The sequence below is a fragment of the Zingiber officinale genome, chromosome 4A, assembly GCF_018446385.1.
Source record: "Zingiber officinale cultivar Zhangliang chromosome 4A, Zo_v1.1, whole genome shotgun sequence".
In the NCBI taxonomy this organism is placed as follows: Eukaryota; Viridiplantae; Streptophyta; class Magnoliopsida; order Zingiberales; family Zingiberaceae; genus Zingiber; species Zingiber officinale.
The window spans coordinates 24,936,142-24,959,136 of NC_055992.1; the positions used below are offsets into that span (position 1 = coordinate 24,936,142).

At 37.0% G+C, this 22,995-nt stretch overlaps 1 protein-coding gene and 1 non-coding gene across 2 annotated transcripts; both read right to left on the reverse strand.

The window, feature by feature from the left end:
• Positions 1-527: 527 nt before the first annotated feature.
• On the reverse strand, positions 528-634 carry LOC121973908. The gene has a single exon (XR_006109814.1). It is a non-coding gene; the product is annotated as a small nucleolar RNA R71 (small nucleolar RNA).
• A 17,544-nt stretch (positions 635-18,178) lies between these two features.
• On the reverse strand, positions 18,179-20,092 carry LOC121969730 (glucan endo-1,3-beta-glucosidase 10-like). Its single transcript, XM_042519952.1, has 2 exons — positions 18,517-20,092; positions 18,179-18,420 (listed from the first exon to the last, which is right to left on the reverse strand). The coding sequence occupies exons 1-2, from the start codon at positions 19,708-19,710 to the stop codon at positions 18,343-18,345; spliced, it is 1,272 nt and encodes a 423-aa protein (XP_042375886.1). The 5' UTR covers positions 19,711-20,092; the 3' UTR covers positions 18,179-18,342.
• Positions 20,093-22,995: the final 2,903 nt, after the last annotated feature.

Here is a 22,995-nt window from a genome sequence, read left to right on the forward strand (position 1 = left end):
TCTATTTTGGCAATATACTATGGTGGATTCTTATTTATGCGTAGGTCTCACTTTTTGAGAAATATTCTTCCCGTGGACTCTGAAATTGACAGGACATTCCATCAAAGACGCAATCTGTAAAAAATAGTTAGCTACTAGGCAAACACAAGAGACACTAATGGAGAACAAAGCTTTGAAAGATTATGTCGCACCAAATACAAGAGGTCTTCGGACTAGCATCACAAAACTAATAATTGAGGCAAATAACTTTGAGTTGAAGCCAATCGTTATCCAAATGGTACAGTAGAATCAATTTGGTGGAGGACCGACAGAGGATCCCAACCAACACTTGGAGATTTTCTTACAAATCTATGACACTATGAAGATAAATGGAACCTCTTCTGATACAATTAGATTACTCTTGTTCTCCTTCTCATTGCAAAATAAAGAAAAAGCATGGTTGAATTCTCTTCCACCTGACAGAATAGTGACATGGGAACAATGCGAACAAAAATTTATGAAAAAAAATTCCTCCAAGTAAGACTGCTCATATGAGGAACCTGATCTCAAGTTTCATGCAAAAAGATAGAGAATCTCTCTACGAAGCATGGACTAGATTCAAAGGTCTACTATGCCAATGCCCTCACCATGGACTCAAAATGGCTAGTCATCTATATCTTTTACAATGGAGTTTCCTATCAAACAAAAGTGTCCCTTGACTCCACATCTAGCGTAGCTTTAATGAACAAGGGGCTGGATAAAGCCAAAGAAATCATAAAAAGTGACATTAAATCACCATCAGTGGGCATCTAAAAAAGATAATCCAATAAAAGTTGCAGGTAAGTATGATGTGAATACTTTAGATTTAATTTCTACAAAATTGGATGCATTATTGAAGAGATTTGAAATGGCTAGCGTAGACTCCTTGAATGAAACTAATGTTGCTTCTGAGATTTATGGAGATGCAAGTCATGCGAAGGAAGTTTGTCAATTTAGAGTTATTATTGCTCAATTAGTTCAAATTGAACAAGCTAACATCATAACCAACTTTAATGTAAGGCAAAATAACTCATATTCTAGGACTTACAACCCTAGGTGGAGAAATTATCCAAACTTCTCATACCAAAACAATCAAAATTAGGGAGGATAAAGGAGTTTTGGACAAGCAAGTGGACCACAATCTTCCCCTCAGCCGAATAGACTTGATAGGATTAAAAAGTTGTTGGAGAATTTCATGAGCAAACATTCTCAACTAATTGATGAATTCATCCAGCTGAGAGACACAGTTGTTAAATTAGAAAGTTGAACTGATATACTTGAAACTCAACTCACGTAAGTTGCTACCTCTTCATCAAGGAAATCGGGGACATTTCTAGGGAAATCAGAAGTAAATCCTATGGAGAATTGCAATGAAGTATCCTTGAAGAGTGGCAACCAATTGATTGAACCTCAAACACCCACACGGGTCCAAGAAGATAGTCAAGTCCCTAAAAGTGAAGCAACACATTTTTCCTCTGAAAATGACCGCATTCAAGAGGAACATGAAGAGGAGAAGGAAGGTTCCACTCCAAGCTCTCCACCATTGAGAACATATGACCTACTATCTCGTTCCCTCAATGACTTGTTAAGGCTAAGAAAGATGAAGAATTTAGAAATTTTCTAGAAAATATCAAGGCATTGTGCATTGAGATACCAGTTCTTGATGTTTTGCATCAAATATCCAAATTTGTTAAATTCATGAGGGATGTTATTTCGTACGGACGGAAGAACATGAGATAATTACACTAACAGAGGAATGTAGCATGTTGATCTTAAACAATCTACCTCCAAAATTCAAAGATACGGGGAGCTTCTTAATTCCTTGTATGATTGGGATAAGTAAGATAGATAGAACTTTTTATGATTTGGAGGTAAGTGTAAGCCTCATACCCTATTCATATTGTTAAAAAACTTAGTTTATATGACTTCAAACTAACCACAATGGTGCTACAATTGGCCGATCATTCTTGTAGATACCCTTTGGGTATTCTTGAGGATATGCCAGTAATGGTAGACAACTTTATAGTCCCTAATGTTTTTGTTATCCTGGAATTGGAGGAAGATCCCAGAATCCTCATTATTCTTAGAAGGTCATTCCTTGTCACTGTTGGAGCGGTGATTGATATAAAAAATTACAAGCGCTCTTTAAAAGTTTGTGAGAATAAACTAAATTCAATTTATCTAATGCTTCTAACGTATTATTGGTTAAGAATGAGTTGTGTAGGATTAAAGGAGTTGATGTGAAGAAAGAGCATGAAGAAAGGCTATTGGACGTAGCACCAAGTCAATTGGTCAAGAAAGAGACCAAAGGTTGAAAAGCAACGAAGACACCATCCCAACATGAGCAAGAATGAAGAATGTGAACATTGGTGCACCTTGCTATGAAGGAGGGGAGTGCAACTCCCTCAGGGAAAAGGCTCCTAGTTGAGTCAAAACATTGGTCGAGCTCATGACCTTAAACAAACACTTTTTGGGAGTCAACTCAAGTTTTCATTTACTTTTCATTTCAGATTTCTTTTCTTTGTCTATAATTTTGTTGCATTTTCGATTGTTTTCAAGGCTTGGGCCACCCATGAACTGGCTAGGGTAAATGTCGTAGGTGTGGGAGGAAGAAAAGTAGAGTTTGGTTCACTATGGAAAAGAACATGTTTGTTCCCTACAGGCAAGGTCATGCCTGCCATCACATAAAGTTTCTGAGCCCCTTGACAAGGTTGTGCTACCTTAGCATGGTTGTGCCAAATCTGGCAGAGAGCAAGTGCATACCATGATGTGCAGAAATTATATATACTTTTATGGATACTCGACTTGTATTTCATGAGCATAATTTATTTTTATTGCACTCTATTTCATTATAATATCATACTTCCATTATATTCTATTTGGAGATATGTTCTTTGTATATTTTGATTGATAGGACACATATTGGAGCGAAAATAGAGCGAAAGCACACATTGAAGCAACAAGCGAAGAAGTAACAACCTAGCCATGCCAATTATCACGGTCGTGTGCTATTCCCCGAGGTGAATTTGGTTCAGGTTGCGCCAAATGGCACGATCGTGCCTCCCCTTCAGAGCTGAATCAAGATTAGGTCGTGTCAATTGGCACGGCCGTGTCCATCTTCTAGAAGCCAATCATGTGGTGACCGTGCCAAATGGCACGACCGTGCTTCTTCGGTTGAGGCAGGTCATGCCAAATGGCATGGTCGTGCCTCCCTTAAGAGCTGAATCAAGATTAGGTCGTGCCAATTGACACAGTCATGCCCATCTTCCAAAGGCCAATCATGCGATGGTTGTGCCAAATGGCACTGCCGTGATTCTTTGATTGAGGCCAACACGCCATGGTCATGCCTCTAGGCATGGCCGTGTGGAGGAGAGCATGAGACCGCGTGTCAAGCTAAAACAGGGTTGTGCTGAAATATGGGCAGACTACAGACAAATTTTGAAACAACCATAACTTTACTCTCGGTTGGAGCTATGGCATGTTACAAGCACCAAATTGTAGGTAACTTCAATCTCTACAACTTTTATTCAGAGTCCAAGTAGAGGTTTACAAGTTCCATCCGTGCTAAAGGGCACGGTCTTGCCTCCCAACCGTAGCTTCATCGGGACCTCCGCCCAGGCTACAGACTAAACTTTGAACCATCGTAACTTTTGATTGGTTGGAGCAAGGGCTCGATCCAAATATCATATTGTAGATAATTTCAAGAGTTACAACTTTGGTTTAGGATGAATTATGAGAAAATTGGGTTCAAGGGATAAAAAACTCGGTTTACCGGACCCTTGTAATCCTGATTTTCTTGGACACTTTGGAGGAGTTATAAAAGGGTCAAGAACTATATTTTTTTACTCATCTTGGATTTGGGAAAGGGTTCTCCCCCTTGGGGGAGCCCTGGGTTTCATCCTTACCGATCTTCACTGATCCGGCTACCTCCGGAGCAAGGGAGTGCATCCAAGAACGCTACGTTTCAAAGATAAGCATATATTCTCTCTATCTCCATGTATTGAGTTATAGTTTACTTTTTCTTCATCTTTGGATTGTAATCTCTTGTAATGGAGTAGATCTATATATCTAAGATATTGGAAGTAGTCATGTTGTGATTTTGATGTATGAACTTGTATTTAGACATTTTCCTATGCAATGATGTGTTTACTACTTGTTCTATGTATTATGTCTTTTATGTGTTTGATGAAATGTGTAAATGGTGTAAACATGTAGACGTAAGAGGTTTATCTCTATGTTAAGGTTGCTACTAGACTGGATAACTGGGGGATCCTTACTGACAAAGGATACGCATTCAACCGGACATAGTATGCCCTTAGTGACAGAGGGCATCAATACTTACCCACCCACTTTCTAGAGTCAAAAGGTCTTAACATAGGGACTGATTCTTATTAGGACATTCTAATTGAAGTGGATACTCCAGTGCTACCGTTAGGAAGTGACTGTAGGAATGGACTTGAGGTTGTCACGAGCAACTCGATGATTGACCTTGATGCTTGTTGGCTATGAGGATGATAGTGAAAGATGGACGATTTTGGGTTGTGCTTGAGGAATCATTTTCCCTTAAGATTGTCAAATCTTGAATGCACCACAACCCAAAATGATGACAACTGGTCCTACTCCCTTACCATCTATGCCATCTTCCTCTTTTAGACTGGCCCCTGCTAGACATTCTTTAGCAGTGATTCTTTTACAGATCACTCCAGGTTTAATTTTTTTGGGTTGCAAGCATCTTTAGATACCATGCAGGCTCAATCGACTAATTTTTATTCCCTCGCCTCTGATTATGTTAGAGACCAAAGGCTCAAATAGGAGATGGAGGAAGAGCATAGATCTATGATACATGCCATTGCCATGTAAATTGATGCTATTTATCATTTCCATGAGGAATTCCTCATTTACCTAATTTTCCTCCTGACCATCCTCCACCTTTTTAGCATTTAAGTTTCATTAAGACAATGAAATGTCCAAGTCTAGGAGTTAGTTTTAAGTTAGGTTGCATTTGTCTTATTTCTTTTTGCATCTTATGTGTTTGTGCATAATAAATTATGTTTGCTTGTTCTTTATAGCATAACATTAGCAATCTCTAGATTTAATACTAGTATGCTTAGCAATCTATTTTACCCTATCAATAGTTCCAGACTTGAACAATATTAATACCGTATGAGTTCATTGAATTCGGGTAGACATCCTAGTTCAGTCTTAGGATTGATGCACCTACATAAGAACATACATAGAGATCGAAAGGCAAACAATTCTTAGGATGCCAACAAGCATCATAATGAGTCTGAAGTCCTAGAATTGTCTCCCCAATTCAGCTCACTCTCTCATTTCTCTTTCATATTCATCTCTCTCTCAATTCTCTCTTACTCTCTTTCTCTCTGTCCTTCATGATTTCAACCAACATCTCGATCATTTAGATAACCCGATTCACAATTTCAACTAGTATTTAGCAACATTTCCTATGGATTCAATATTTTATTACTTTAGGATATTTTTGTACACTTGAGGAAAGACAACAGTGATCTACAGTGAGCACGCTGGCCACAAGACTGTCAATGTCATGGATGTGATCCTACGCTCTTAAGCATTAGGGACACACTCTCTATGGATTTGGTGTTTAAGTGTCTCTTTATGCTTGCGATGGATGGCATTCGTGTCGTGTTTGTTTTACTTTGTGGTTATATTCATGCATGAACAATTTCTTATAAAGGTGATTTGAAGGTTTCATGGATGGAACCTAGTTTAGTATTTTGGTTCGAAATCATAGCTTTAAAATGAATTGGTTTGAAGGAAAGAAAACAAACTATTTGATACAAATCATAATCATCACATCTTGAGCTGAACAAGCTTATTCACTGATAAAGAGAATACAAGCTAACAATATCATATGTTTCAAAAAATAAAAGAGCAATCCAAGAACTAAGTGATTATACAAGCTAATGAATCTCCCTTGTTTGGTAGAGACAAACCCAAGGTACAGAAAAGATTGCACTATTAACCAAGGACCGATTGTTGTCAACATCAGAGCAAGATTAAATTAAATAGAAGGAAGAAAATACAAATTGTTTGATTAAAATCATCACTTCTCTCCCACATTGCGATTTCTTGTGATATGAACATATAAAAGAAAGAACAATTAAACAGTTATTGCAAGAACGAAGCTATATATGTTTATTATAAGAGGAAAGTAACTTAGACAATAAGAATCATCTTTAATCGGATTGAGCATACCTACCAAATAGGAGCAGAACATTGTTCTAATGGCTTGAATTGTTCTTAAATTTCTATCTTTAACAAAGTTTTGAGGTGCTTTTATATCCATGGCATTTAAGAGTGATTTGAAACTGCTCCTAAATCCATGACATGTTGGAGCGGTTTAAAACTCCGCTTACAACCAATGGATTCTAAAGGGCTTTGAACAATTTCTAAATTTCTAGCTTAACAATGTTTTGACGTGCTCCTATATTCAAGGCAATTAAGAGTGGTTTGAAACTGCTCCTAAATTTACAACATCAAAATCGTTCTTATATCCATAGCATGTAGAAGTGGTTTAATATTATTCTTACACCTAAAGAGTTCTAGAAATATTTGAACAACTCCTAAATTTTTAGCTTTAATAACATTTTGATGTGTTCCTATACCCAAGGCATTTAGTAGTGGCTTGAAACAACACCAAAATTTATAGTGTCAATAGCATTTTGAAATGCTCTTATATCCATAGCATGTAGGAGCTGTTTAAAATTATTCTTACACTTAAATGATTTTAGAACGGTTTGAATCGCTCCTAAATTTTTAGCTTTAACAATATTTTGATGTGCTTCTATACCCAAGGCATTTAAGAGTGATTTGAAATCACACCTAAATTCTAGCATCAATAGCGTTTAGAAATTGTTTTTATATTCATGGCATATAGGAGTGGTTTAAAATTATTCTTACACTTAAAGGGTTCAGAGAGATTATAGCTATAGAAGCGGTTTGAAACTATTATTATATGCACAATGTGTATGATTGATTTCAAACCGTACCTAGAAAGAATAATAGGAGTGGTTTCCTAATTTTTACCAACGGTTATGAAAACCATTTCTATAGGATATAGGGACAATAACAAGAGGAGTGATTTTGTAATCAGTGGTAAAAATGTAGGAGTGATTGAAAATCACTCTTGAAAGTTAAAAAAAAAAAAAATCGCCCCTATACGAGTGTTCATCGGTCTAACAGTCAAAATTAAATTTACTCTTTCCCTCTAGATTTTAAATCACACTAATATAAACAAACTATTACATATTTAAAAAAATTATTTTTTTACTCTCTTGCTTTTTTTTTAAACTATTAAGCACAGTGATATAGAAAAAGTTAAAACACATAAAAACTGTCAATATGTTATAGCCTAGTTGATTGGGATACTATGCTTTGTCTCAAGAGAGTAGGGTTTAAGTCTTGACAACTTTAAATATATATATATAAAAGCAATAAGATGCATTTTTGTAAGATATGATAATCAAAGAAAAGGTTAAAAGTGTTCTAACCCTACAACAGAAAGATATTACATCTCTAAGCATAATGCGATTTTTGATGAAGCATTATCATGGTTGTCTTCTTAGGACACCTACATTGATACGAATTAGTCCTCATTAATTCACCTTCCACCTCCTTAAAAAGTATAGGGTCTATGTGCCACATATTTATTATATTAACATCTTCCCATTATTAATATACTCATATTCATTTAATATCAACACTCATTATTTACGAGTCTCATTGTACACTAAATCCTTATTTTATATTAAATAAATATCATTTTAATTTTAATTTTAATTTTCAATTTTAAAATTAATATTATTTAAAATAAATAATAATTTTTTTTTAAAAATTAATTTAATTTAATTTTTGTTTAAATTATTATTTAAAAAATTTAAAATTATAAAAGAGTTGTTGGGACTATTTACTATATATTATTATTTAAAAATATAAATCATAATTATTTAAAATAACATAATATTATTATTTTAAATTTAATTAATGTTTATTAGTAACAGCTACTTTGCAATAAAATAAAATAAATATTTTATTAAATTAAATTAAAAGAGAATTACATCAATTGAAAATTACATTAATACGATAATTGATAATTTATTTATTGAAAACAAATTACAATAATTAAAAAGAGAATTATATCAATTGAAAATTACATATTCCATTTCTTCCTAATTTGGTGACACAGACATTCATGGATCATAAGTTGTGTCCCCTCTGATGAATCTAATGGTTAGCACATGAGGTGTTATTACTATGAGGTCTGAGGTTTGAATCTCAATAAAGTCAAAATAAATACTTCCCTTATGTGTTAGTCACTATTTATTTCCTCCGTGTTAACCCTGGGACGAACGTATTCATCATTTTACCACTATAAACTGCTCTGACGTTATTTGCAAAGTGTCATTCAAAAGAATTTCATATTCCTTTAACAAATATTTACCTTCAAATTTGCTCAAGACAGCTTTTACTTTCATCTCCCCTATTGCAACTTCTTTTTATTTCAGTTTAGATTGTTCTTTTATATGTTGGTATACTGAATAAAACTTTCAAACATACTGTTCTAGTTTGTTGTCATACCCTCCATTGAGTATTTAGCTTTGCTTTTCCCTTTTCTTTTTGCGACCTTTTGACCCATTGGATAATCTCTGATTTGTTTATGTCTAAACCCACACTTGTATCGTGGTTCAATATAATGAGGTGTTGCTAGTAGCCAATTTCGAGATCCTCGTCTTCTTTGTACCAACTAAGTGATCATTTGACTATGGAATAAATACTGGATGGGTTTTTATGATTCTCCACATATGTTTCAGATTAAATGCAATGTCATTATTTTTGTTATGATATTTTTCATATATAAACCGCAATACGTCATCATCACTATGACTATTTCGATATGTATTGTAAACACTATTATAATTTATGTTAAAATAATTTATCATTTTTTTTACTATATTATGTCAATGGGATTGCATAACCTTTAAACCTCTTTGACATAAAATAGCAGGACGATTGTCATTATATATAGTAACTTGCAACACATCTTTAGAAATCATTTCCCTTCTAATCGGTAGAAATCATTTCCCTTCTGATCATTACCAATTATTAGATTATCACTCATTGTGACATACAATTCCGCTTCATCTTCCTCCTTTTTCTAGATTGTTCGCATCTTCATACGCTCAGCGTCTATATCAACATTTTCCACATTTTCAAGGTCAACTAACATTTCACACACAGGCAACCGAGTCTCTAGGATAAATGTAGGAGTTGCTGGTTCATTTTTGACTGACATATTAATTAATTGTGGATTATATAATCCATAAAATGAAGGTGGCATGAAATATAGATTGCCCATACTTTGCCAATATTCGGGTATATGCTGTGGATATGGAGAACCAAATTGAGGTCAATATTGTGATTTTTGACTAGATGAAGAAATATCTAAAGAATCCCTTGTTATTGTCATCCATTTGGATAAAAAATTAGGACTCGAGAAATAAATATTAAAAAATGAAAATGAGAATATGAGAATGGTAGATAAGAGATATTGAGTGTGATTGTAAGTAGAAATGTGTTGGGATGAATGAATGAATTCGTAGAAATTGATTAGCTATAAAATTTTAATTATTTTAATAAACTAGCCGTTGGAGATTTTAATTTTATTTTAATTTAAATATTATAATTTTTTTAATTGAAAGAACCGTTGCAAGTAGGCTCTTTTAGGATTTTTTTTTAAAAAATAACTAAATGGGCTTTTTCCAAAAAATGTAATTACAATTTTTTTTAATTAAATAATATTTTTAGAAAAATTTAATTATTTTAAGAGCTTCATTTATTTAAAATTAAAATTTTATTATAGATTTGAATGAAGGAGTAAAATATAGGGGAAAAAAGAGTTGCATAAAATTAAAAACAACATATAAATCAAATGTTTTGAAATATGTACTAAACTAACTTTATTGATTGTTGTTGTACTGTGTCCAAATATACTCAACTAAGTCAACATGAATTTAATAATGTACTTGAGTGTCAAATAGCTCAGACTTTCTCTAAAGATAATCATGAAATCTTCAGTGTAAACCCTAGACAGGTTGTGCGGGTTTGTCACCTTAGTCGTTGGACTAAGATGTCAGGTTACCTCTCTCATCTTTAACAATCATGTTGTACAAAATAATACACGTTGACATAATATATTTTAATTTTTTTTCTATACCAATAATGAGATGAACCTCTAACAATCGCCCATCAAGATTAGAGCACTACAAATGCTCATTCAATATCTTTTCTTGTAGACTCTTATTTTTCCTTACAATCTCCTTTTAGGATTCTCCAAGCAAGGAAAAGCCTTCACGAAAATAGCCCATTCCGAATATATTCCGTCTGTTAGATTATAACTCTTCCTATAATAAGTGTCGTTAATCGTGAAATTGATCTCCGAGGCATTTCCTTGCAAGACATTGATGAATATGGGAGATTCATACAACATGTAACCTCCTTTTACATGAACCTACTACCCTAAAGAATGTGTGGCATATCCATAAGTCTTGAGATACAACCGCTTCAAGTACGATTGTTGGTGACCCATGGGCTCTTATAAACTGACCTTTCCAAACAACTGGCAATTTTTTCATTATCAGTACATACAAACAAGGCTTCCTAATATGCCAAGGAGTTTGTGCCTCTCTTTATGCATTTGAAAAAGACATTGAACATCATCAACATTTGACCTTCTTAAGAATCGATCATCAAATAATTCAACCACATTTTGGCATAATTTGAAAAGACACTTGATGCCCCCAGGGCGTAGCACAGAAGTGGGCACATAACATTTATGGTGTAATGATCAGGGGTCGATTCTCAGGAACTAACGATATGGGGTTTACCCGATCATAAGCATATGACCTGTGTACCTGTATTTACCTCTCTCCATATCTGTGGGGTCAGCACTAGAGGGATGCTAAGGTAGCGGATTTATTTTTTTTTTTTTTCAAAAGACACTTGATGGCAATTGATTCACTCATACATAGGTACTCGTTAAGATGATTGGCAAAGACTCCATAAGTCAATTGACGTATAGTAACTGTACATTTTTATAGTAGTTACAATCCTCTTCTTCTAGCAGCATCGTTCCTTAGTTAAAAATACAATGAAGAGGCTCAAGCACATTCACAATACGAAGGAATAACTCTCTTTATATCCAAAATCGTCTTCTAAATATTGATATGGATACACCAAGTTCATGGAAAAATAATCATTGACGAGCCTCATGTAACCAGCTTCTCAATTTCATTAGATGTACCTTCTTCTTTGTCAGATCCTGTTATTACTTTGGTATGTTTCATATATTTGTGTGCTTAGTTGAAGCATGCATAACACCATTTCTTCTCTTGGATCATAAATTTCGTTATGAACTTCAACTTGTACTTAGTCTTAGCTTCTTGTGTTAGAGCTAAGCTAGAGTTGCTTGAATAGTGAGACATTTGGATAAAAATTAGGATTCAAGAAATAAATATTGAAAATGAAATTGATAATACGAGAACAGTAGAGAAGAGATATTGAGTGTGAATGTGAGTAGATATGTGTTGGGATGAATGAATGAATTTGTAGAAATTGATTAGTATTTATAGTGAGAATTTTTATTATTTTATTAAACTAGCCGTTGGAGATTTTAATTTTATTAAAATTTAAATTTGGTAAAAATTATTTTTAATTAAATGAAATAGCCATTGGGATTTTTTTTATTTTTTTAATAAAATGAACGACTTTTTTCATGATTAAAAAAATTAAATTAAATAAGCAAATAGCCAAATGACTATTATTGATTTTTTTAAAATGAAACTTTTAAAAGTTTAATGAGGGACTGTGCCCCACCACATGCTTCCCCAAGGCACGTGTGCTGCACGCGTCTGCAGCCACATCAGCTCAGATTAAAGGATTAAGGGCATCCGTAATCGTAAATCTTTTAAAAAGATTTATGCTCTATCACATCATTGTCACATCAAAAATTAAAAATCTTATTTCTTTTAAAAATCACTCTCTATTATCATAAAACCTCTCTTTTAAAAACTCCACTTCTTTTAAAATCCTCTCTCTATTCTCTCTCCACTATTTTTTTTTATAAACCTGATCCCAAGATTTTGATACAGGTTTATAAAAAAAACTATAAACCTCACATATGTAGTGGGGGAGAGGTTTATATTGAAAGGTTGATAATAAAATTTTTGAGTATTTTCAAGTATGCATGAATAGTTTGTACAAGTTTATCATGACCTAACAATGAACACCTATTCCTCTTTCAATCTCCTCCTTTGATTCAACAACACACAAGATTGATGATTATGATCTAGCAATGAACACCTTGTACACATCTTTTTTTGAATTTTGTCACTTTGTCTACTTTCAATGCATGTCTTTCATCATCTTTAGGCTGTACACGACACCTACAGGAGAGAGCAACTGGGTCAGTGGTCCAACATATCTAATACTCCTTATTTCCAGTTTCATGGATAATATCACTATATGTGTTTATGTATGATGATGTTAAATAGTAATCTTTATAGTAGTTGTAAGAATCTTGATAAGTATGCCCAATTGCACATATTGCATGAGAACATGGGAGAACTGTGAACGACGTCATGTACAATGTATTCCTAACAAAATAATGACATAAATTTCATTACGGATGCTTCTTGAAATTCTTTATTGGAGCAAAGGTGAATACTAGAGCACATGCTTCAACTGTTTTGAACTTTTTCAATGGATCTTTGATATAAGGAGTCATCTTCATTGATAATTTTTCACTGATCTACCTATGTAAATGAAATCATTTACATAATTTTCTTTTGGTGTACTATATTATGTCATAGATTGGTAATTCACGTGCAGGCTTAAGCATTGCATTCATGTACTCTGAACTATTAGTAAATAGCACGTGATATCTACATCTAGGAAAGTAGATAATAACTCAATTCTCCTTCTCTACTTTAGTCACTCAATTATAGCTCTCAGGGTGGTACAATAATCATCTTATCCATGCACTCATTATAAGTCAGCTTAGTACATGCACATGCTGCAACCCATAATAACTTTGTAATCTCTATCTTTACAATATGATACAAAATTATTGGACAGGTGCACAAGACAATAATTGTAGTATGACTCTAAAAATACATCTTTATTAACATGTAGTATGCTAGGATTTCAATAACTTATAATTGATATGCATTTACCTTCTATTATTTTATTTCAAAGTTCTATAACAATAATCATTCCTCAGCAAGCCTACTTTCCTCCAATTGTAAAAGCAATTGAGAATAATCAAGTAGACCTGTCAACATAAGTGGTCATCACAAGAACACTAGGGTACCTACATAAAAGATGGCAACCTTCAATATTAATAACTAGATGTAAAAATTCAACAAATGCATGTATATAAGCTCCCAATAGAAAAGATATGTTGAAAATGATTATCATGAATAGATCTTACATGTACTAACGTCTGATTATCTCTAATCTTTAATTTTCTAGTAAATGCATAAATATTATTATGTGATTCACTATAATCCTTATGTACATTAATCATTGGTTGGAGTTTGACTCTCAATGCTTTTTGGTATGATATTGTTATTCCAAATCTTTTCTGAATGTTTATTGATCCCGTCCGGAAGCTGAGTCGGATGAAGACGGGTCTCGATGTACTGGAGGTTGACGGAAAGTCGCTGCGGCGTCCAATCTACCTGGCACCCTCCAGAAGTGTTCACATAGGCGGATGACGAAGGGTGATGATCGGGATGATGACGCTACGACTCTGCGCACACTCAAACGAGCCCACGAGTCGTTAGAAACCAGAAACTAAGGAAAAAGTCCCCGGGTCAGGCCCTTCGACGCTTAAGTCAGGTACTTTTTCCCCAGAAGCACAGAGAAATAACGAAAAGTAAAAATGAGTAAGAAATGACGAGTGAGCGTACCTGCATAAGGGACAAAGCATCCCTTTTTATAGTGCAACGGATGTTTCTGGGGTCTGGCGGGTGTCAAGGAATGTTGCCTGTCAGACTTTGTCTGGCGATGAATGACACGCGGCACCTCCTCATAGGCCGGTGACAGAACCAAAGGGGTAATGAGCCCCGACTGTTAGCATATTCCCTGACACACTGATTATTCTCTAACAGGTAGTTACGATTCCCTTACTTGCTTGTCCTGTAGTGCCTGACATCATCCGCTCGTGATTGCTACGCTGGACCTTTACACTTACTAACCTCGTTCTGATGTCGCCTCCAGACCTGTGCTTTGAACCTTGTCCTATGCATCTCCTATTGCCAACCCTGACCGGTCTTGTCTCTTATTAGCATTACGTGTCGCGTCCTGTATACCTTAGTTCGGTTTTGTTTATCCCTACTTCCGTATACCTTAGTTCCGTTCTATTTATCCCTACTTTCAAGCTGTACATCTGATTTCGTTTGTCCCGACCTGTATGCCTGCCTCCAACTTTGCTTATCTCGGATCATGAGGATATAAATCATGACCTGTATCCTTGGCTAGCACATCCCGACTTGTAAGTTTTATCGATCTACGTATCCTAAGTCATAAGGCTATAAATCCTGACCTGTGTGCATCAGTCTGCTTCCACTAATCTTGAGTTCCGACCTATGCCCTTCGATCCCTTTATCCCATGCCGGGAGGATATAAGTCTAAACCTGTAAGCTAGGTCTGTAAACTGACATGCTTCTGTCCTTTATAATCCATGGTTTGCACATCCCGACCTGTACGCCAGGTCTGTATTCTGACTTGCTTCTGTCCGACTTGTACGTCACGACCTGTAGGCCAGGTCTGTATTCCGACCTGCTTCTATCCTCTGTTATCCATGGCTTGTACGTCCCGACCTGTACGCCAGGTCTGTATTTCGACCTGCTTCTATCCTCTGTTATCCATGGCTTCTACGTCCCGACCTGTACGCCCTGACCTGTATGCGCAGGTCTGTATCTGACTTGCTTCTGTCTACTATTATTCATGGCTTGTACGTCCCGACCTGCACGCCAAGTCTGTATTCCGACCTACTTCTATCCTCTGTTATCCATGACTTGTACGTCCCGACCTATACGTCGGGTCTGTATTCTGACTTGCTTCTGTCTACTGTTATCCATGACTGTACGTTTGGACCTATACGCCAGGTAGAGCCGTCAATTTGGGTTGGGCCCGTCGGGTTGGCCCGCCCCGCCAAACAATTTAAGCGGGTTGGGTTGAAATTTTATCAACCCAAGTCCGCCGTGGGCCGACCCGCCTAGGCCCGCGACCCGCGCGGGTCGGCCCGCTCGGGCTTGGGTTGGCCCGCGGGTTGAAAAACACATGTAAGATAAGTTTTAAACCAATTTATTATCTTTCTTTGTTATAATTTTGAAATAAAAATAGTACTTTTTATCCAACATATGTATTCGTTTGTGTTCATTTATATTTAAAATATATGTTTATGTATACATTTAATTGTAGAAAACTTTTTCGAAGTAAAATATTGAAAATATGAAATATTTTTTAATTTTTTTTTAAATTTTTGATGGGCCCGCGGGTTGGCCCGCCAAACCAAGTAGGCGGGTTGGCCCGCCCCGCCCCGCCAAATAGTTAGCCCACCACGGGCCGACCCGCCCCGTCACGGGTTGGCCCGTTTGACAGCTCTAACGCCAGGTCTGTGTTGCGCCCGAGGCCTTTCCTTTTGCGACTTTACCTGGCCTGTGGGCCCACTCCTTAGCTGTACCTGGCCTGTGGGCCCAGTTCTTAGCTGTGCCTGGCCGGTGAGCCCCGTTCTTGATTGCTATCGAGGCTGAATCTGGTCCAACTTGTAATTCTATCCTTTGACTGCCCCGTCAGCTAAGACTCTGACCACATCCACGTAAGCTTGACTTCTAACTTTCATGGGGGCTAGACTTCTGACCTCCACGTAAGCTTGACTTTTGACCTCCACGGGGGCTGGACTTCTAACCTCCACATAAACTTGACTTCTGACCATCTTGTGGTTGTGACTCCTAACCACATCATCTTACTGACCCCACAATCATGTACCGTATCACTTATTATAATCATATTTAGGAGTGTATTTTTTACTAGTCATCACTTGTTCTTGAATCTCGCCAACAACCTACGAACTTGTATAATTTTTATGGTTTTGACCTTTTCTCATAGATAATGAGCATATGTGTAATTTATCAAACACAATGATCCAAAAAAATTCAGGCTCTCTAGCAATAATTCTCCAAACACAAGGCTAAAACTATGTAAACAGACTTCATTTTATAACTTCTAATTGTCTCCATGTGTTTGATCTTAAAGCCTTTAAGTATCATATTAATCCTCTAAAGATTTTTTTCCATCGGAGAACACTTGGCTAACTTTTGACGATTTCCCACTATTCTCCTCATCTTTGACAGCCACATCCATTATAAAAGTGTTCTCGGTTATATAAGGTTGGATCGCCATCTCAATTAGATTTGACTCATTCAGATTAAAGCTTTCATTCTCATCATCAGATAATCAATGATGTTTTGAGTAATCATTTTCAAAATACTCAAATACAAACTGGTCATCTACTAGGGATGCAAAGTTAAAATAATCTCCATTTGCTTCTAAATCATATGCAACCTCAACTAGTTGATACGATAATTTATCTTCCTCCTGTGTTGTAATAAAGGTCAAATTATGGTGCATTAGAATACAGTGCAGTCTCCTGTACATAATGTGCTTCTTGCTTATAATGATGTCTTTGGTTTATGCTTTGATGAGGAAGACATCCTCTATTAGTCTATTGCTTCAGACTCTCAATATAAGATAGAACGTCAATAGAAACTATGAGTGCTTGAAAATAAATAAAGTGAGTTAGAAAAGAAAATACTATAAAATTATTTAAGAACAACAAACAATTTAGCACTGCTGGCTTAGTCCTAATCTTGATAGTTAAAGACAAAGGATGCTACATGTATTTGTTAGTAGTAGTTATCAATGCTTATAATATTGTATCAGTTATGTTATAATAATTATGAATTCATAGCAACTATAATGTTATTTAATTATATAAAATTACAAGAATGACATTTGGATGTCTACTGTAGACTCCAGATGTTTAGAACTCAAGATGTTTAGACACTCCGAAGGAGAATTGAACTTAAGTCCTTTAAAACCCGAACAAATACCAAAGCCTAAACACTAAATAATAACATGAGCAAGAAATTTAAAAGATAAATAAAAGAAGATTAATACATATATGATAACACAATGTTGATGAACGAGGAAAATTAAAGTTTTATTTTTATGTCGGATAGCTTTAGATAAATTCTAAAGGTTGAGAGATGACAAGTTAGACAGTACATGAGGAGAAATTTTAAATTCATCAAATCAAAATAAATCGACAGAGAAGAAGTTAACGAGATGACAGGTATGCAGTGGGGTGTCGCGGAGTCGGTCAGCGAAGAAGAGATCGGATAAGTGAGCAAGAGATTTTGGACAAATTTCAAAATAGTGAAGAGAATTTCCAAGGGGTACGTCCGATTTATTTTTTCTTAAAAAATAATCTATTTCAATTCCATCGGACTAATTCAAAATTTAAATTAAGAATCAGCATGTTAAAAAATTAAAATCGATCACTTAAAGATATCTAAGTCCTTTTAAATGGGCGATAAGGTGGGACGCCTTTTAATAATAAAAAAAAGCTTCTAAGATTTTTCCAATAAAAAGAAGCACCGCGTCAAATCGCACCATGTCAATCTTTTTTTTTTTTTTACCTTTAAATTATTCGAATCGCACCACGTCGTAACGTGATCCGTCAGCTCCGTTTTAAATTAGATACAGGCTCAGAAAACAAGCGGCCACCGCTTTGGACGATGAAAATTGCGTAACGGATACGTTCTTCCACTTTGCACATGGGCTTACTGTAAGTGGAACTTCCATAGCATCTCCAACGGCAGTTTTTTTACGGGCTTCTATTTTTCTCTCAGCTAATGTGGCAAGAAAAATTGATGGCTGGATTCGATTTTTTGAACCAGCTCCCTAATCTCTTTCTTCATTTTGAACCAGCTCCCTAAAACATACATTTGGAATGAATGGTATTATTTTTTTGCTCCCCTAAATAAAAGGACGTCAATTGAAGAAGCAATATAACTTTTCTTCAGGAAGAAAATTATTCTTAACGTTTTTTATACGCCGCACATGAGCACCTAAAATGTGATTCCTAAACAATGAAAAAAATCGACTGAAAGTCCATAATTGTTGTTCTTTGATTCCTGGCCACCGCTTGCGATGCGATCGCTAATTGGAGACGACCACTGCGAGCACCGCGAATGCTAAAAGAAACTTCATTTTCCGCTGCCAATGCGATCGCAGCCCCTGTCAGTCACACACACGAGCGTGGATATCAAACAAGTTTTATAGGATATAAAAGTTTTTATTTTATTGTTACGGTGCTCCGACGGCGAAGCTTACCGTTGCGGACGAGAAGCCGAAGTATCCAGAGGACCCGCCGACGGGCACCAATGTCGAACCATCGTTGGATCCTTCGTCCGAACCTTCTCCAGAGGGTGGGTCGTTCTGCAGCGGCACTGCGATGTCGAGATGGTAGGCGGGCGTGCCGTCGGCCTTGAACAGGCCGTAGTTCCGCTCCGAGGTCGGACCTGGCTTCAGGTTCTCGTTGAAGAGCGCGAATATGTAAGCCCGGAGCGGCGTCCCGGGCATCAGTGGCGTGCCCTTGTTGGTGGCTACCAGCCGGATCAGGTTAGAGTTGTATTTGCCCGCGTTCTCCGGTGTTGCCCCAATCTCATTGGGGTCGCCGGCGGACGGCCAGCCTGTCTCCGAAACCCACACCATGACCCGCTTTGCGCTCTCGCCCCTGGCTGCGGCGATAGCGTGGTAGACGGCGTCGATTTGGGCGTGGAGCAGATTGGTGTAGCAGAGGCCAGATCCGGGGTCGGTGATGCTGGGGGCGCCAGGATCTAGGCGGGCGTATTCTAGCGCCACCTGGGAGCTATCCTTCACGTATGCGAAGTACGGGTAGGCGTTGATGAAGAACGGGGAGTCGGTGCGTGCGTGGAAGTCGATGAGCGGGCGGATGAAGGGGAGGAGCTCGCTGCGAAACACGGCGGCAGAAGGCGGATAAGAAGGGACGGCGAGGACGGAAAGGGAGTGGGAGGTGGTGACGGCGACGGTACCGTCGAGGCTAAGGGAGGCGAGGGCGGAGTGGATGTTCTCCATGGTGGGGACGAGGCAGCGGGCAAGCGCGTAGTCGGTGTCGTTGGCGTTGTTGAGAATCTCGTTGCCAACCATCACGGCAGCGATCTTGGTGGCTGGGAGGTAAGGCTGGATGTTAGCACGCACCCACACAAGGGCTTCGTTTGGATCGGTAGCCATCGAAGGGAGGCATCGGTCGGGGAGGGTGACGATGACCTCGATCCCTGTGTTAGCAAAGGCGTGAAGGACGTGGGGGTCGGCGTCGTAGATGCGGACGCGGCCGACGCCGATGGAGGCGACAATACTGGGACCCTTCTCAAGAGGAGGGATGTTGTCGGCGACGCGGCCATAATTAACACCCACCATGGATGCAGAGGTGGCGACAGCAGGGACGGCGAACCCGGCGACGACGGCGAGGAACAGCGCAAACAGAGACCTGGCGGCCAATGCCATAGCTAATTGCCGAACTCACAGGTACTAATACTTCGAGCTTTCACTCTAATGCCTGAATTTTCATCTTTTCTCGATCATTTGAAGAGGAAGGAATTGCAATCTCAATCGATGGATGTGGAAAGAGTAGAAGAGAGTGGTGTTCGTGCAAATGGGCTAAAGAACATGCATTTTGTTCATTTGCGCTGGGGACCGAGATGAAAGAAGAGGTAGACTTGTAAGCTGTAGATTTTATCTATGGCAATGGGACGAGAGTGGAGGATACCATTCGTTCATGAATTAATATGCCTACAAGTTTATTTGGGGATGATGAGACTATGAGAGTTTGACACTGATGGACAAGAGAATCCGAGACTAAATCACCATCCAAGAGCTTTAATGTGCTCTCCCACAGAGTTAATAGAGTGGATCTTTGATAAGATTAGGTCATGGATTGAAGGTTTTCTATGCTGTGGGGCTCTAGTATTTATTTAAGTTCTATCTACTGTCTGGCGCAAGCCCATGTGGGTGGCACGATGGCAGTTTCCATTTACCTTCAAAGCTTGTGCTTTTGTTCCTCGCCTTTAGGCGTGGATTTAAAAGTTGGGCATCTCATACCCTTAGAAAAGTTGGATAGATGTTTCGGTGAGATCAGTGAAATCAAGTTTGGGCTTTAGGAATCAACATAATCAAAGGTTATATTCAGAATCCAAAGCACTTTATGACTCGTCTCATGAAGCTTGATTATCAAAAACACTTAAAAGGTTTTAGAATGCCCCAGAGAATGTACATTGTGCATATCTTAGTCATGGAAAGTTTCATCAATTTGGTTGGGCCTCGAGTGTATGTGGCTTGTGGGATGGTGTTGAGCCTGGACATGGTCCAGCCGAACTTTGGAGGTTCTCAAATTATTGTTGATATCTTATAAGGAAAATGAGTTAAACGCTGGTTGGAGACTCAAGTCTCTCACCTTTGTAGTACAGATAGATAAGGTATAGTGTAATGGCCATGAGGCAATTATTGAAGTGGTTGTAATAGGAGTGTCTCATTTTGTCACATAGTGAGAAGGTGACGAAGGATACTTCCCTTTCTTTATCATACATTATCTCGTAGTAGAGAGCTTAAGGTGTGTAAGGTGGCCTACCAATTCATTTAATTATTATCTACTACGCAATGGCCCTATTAAAATAGAACGTAGCTAAGTACCATGGATGTCATGGGATGGAAATAGATACATCAGCATTTGGTTGACCACGAAATAAAACACTGAATGAAAAGATCCTGCAACTGTAGAATTAAAATTCTAGAAATCTGCTGCAGTTAAGACTCTTATACTTGGACATCCACTTTGTTTCCACGGAATTATCAATAATTTTTACACAGGTGGACAGTTTACGTGGCTGAAGTTGGAAGTTTGGAGAAGAACCACGGCAGCAAAAGCAAGATTTAGGATCACACTTATTTGCCCCTAAATTTTATAAATTTGGGTGTAAAATAATTAGAGGTTTTTTTTAAAATTTGAATCAAAATGGTGCCCTTTATTTTTTTTTTATTACCATTAAAAGAGTATTTTATTTAAAAAAAAAAACTAAAAAGATGTCTCTATTATATTTTTATCATAAAAAATGGTATTGCTGTACCAATTTCGACCAAACTTGCTGCAACTGAAGTAGCTTTGGCCAAAACTGCTTCAATATGAAGTAGCTTTAGAAGGTAAAGATGCCATAGTCGAAAAAATTGTAACCTTGAGAGATTGGTTCTCAACTTCGGCAAAGACTCATCGCTAAAATAATCTTAATCAGTAAAATAATCTTAATTGAGGTTTTAGTCGACTAGTAAGTGTTCCTAGTCGACTAGCAAGTTGAGTCAACTAAAGAGTCGAATCAGGAATAGAATGTTTATATTTAGAGCCAGGTCAATTGGTCCAATTGATTGATTTGAGTTTCAGTTTGCTAATGGTGAATTTTAATTGATTTTAGACTCAGCGAGAAAGCCAAAAGAAGTTGATATGACATGCTAGAGTTGCAACTTTCGGATAACTTAGGATTTGTAGTAGATCAATAGACTAATAGTAGAAGTAATTATTGATAGACTATAAATGGAAGCGATAAGAAAAATTATGGACTAACGGTGGATCCAATTGACTAATCGAAATAACAGAATAATAATTGAAGATAAAGAAGATTGAAAGCTATAGAAAGAGAAATATTGGAAGGCTAGAGAAATATAGATTATCCAATCTTTTTAAGCTTTTCTTTTGTACTTAGTATAAATCTTTACAAGAGAAGATTTATTGCAAGAGAAGGAGAAAGGTAGTGGGTTTTCGGGAATTCAGGGATGATTTATACTGTGGAGTAGGAATGAAGGTTTCAATTGGTGCCTATTTATTTGGTTGTTTATGTCTTCACTGTACACCTTGCTAAGGCATTGGAAGAATAGGAACCTTAATATGCAGGTCAATTATTATTCATCCCTCCCCATTTAGTCAATAAATGTCAACAAAAGTGACAGTCAATAATTCCTTCTGCCCTCTCCTCCTTAGCCTTCAAAAATGACTATCGTCCTCTTTTTCTTCTCCTAAACCGGGCTATCCCTTTCTCTTCTCTTCCAACAATTAATCAGTTGAGGGGCTTGATCATTTCCTTGGTCTTGTGCTATCTGATCTAGCTTGATTTTCAAGCCTATAGCCAAGTTTTGGTCTTGTTTGTTTGCCATCTTTCATGTATATGGAGACTATTGTTATGTTTGGTTGTTCTTGGATTCCATATTCACTTATTGGATGTGTTTGGTAAGGACATTTGATATGTTTGGATGCACATGAAAATGAATATTTTTGATTGAGGTGTTTGATATGTTTGAATGTGTTTGGTTGATGTGTCAATTGTTTGTTCATCTTTTTGGTCAATAAATATATATATATATATATAAAACACTTGTACCGTGTTGTGATGTTCTTTTCTTTTACTGTAGTTGTATATAATTTTTCACAATTACAAATTTTATTTGTCATTGTTTTTATTGTCGCATGTCTTTTATATATAAAGTGGCATGTGGTGGATGATAGTATAGGTGGCACAAGGAAAGAGAATCGATGTGCATCTGTGTGGGGTAAAAGCTCATCCCAGACATTCCTTCACGGTCCGTCCCAAGATCTATGGAAGGGTGATAAATTATAATACCGAGTGGCCTCTGACGTGGGAGAAATTGAATGTGCATCTAACTTTTAATCAAAATGGTTGAGGATGACATGTGATTTAAATCACATATGATTATAATTATATCATGTAAAAAATTTAAAAGGTCTGACAT

Bases quoted from the DNA above. Each gene is read 5' to 3' on its own strand.
- LOC121969730 (XM_042519952.1), bottom strand. From the start codon at position 19,710: ATGGCATTGGCCGCCAGGTCTCTGTTTGCGCTGTTCCTCGCCGTCGTC. The intron at 18,421-18,516 runs GTAAGCTTCGCC...TGTGACTGACAG, and splicing joins TCGGCTTCTCGTCCGCAACG to GGGCTGCGATCGCATTGGCA.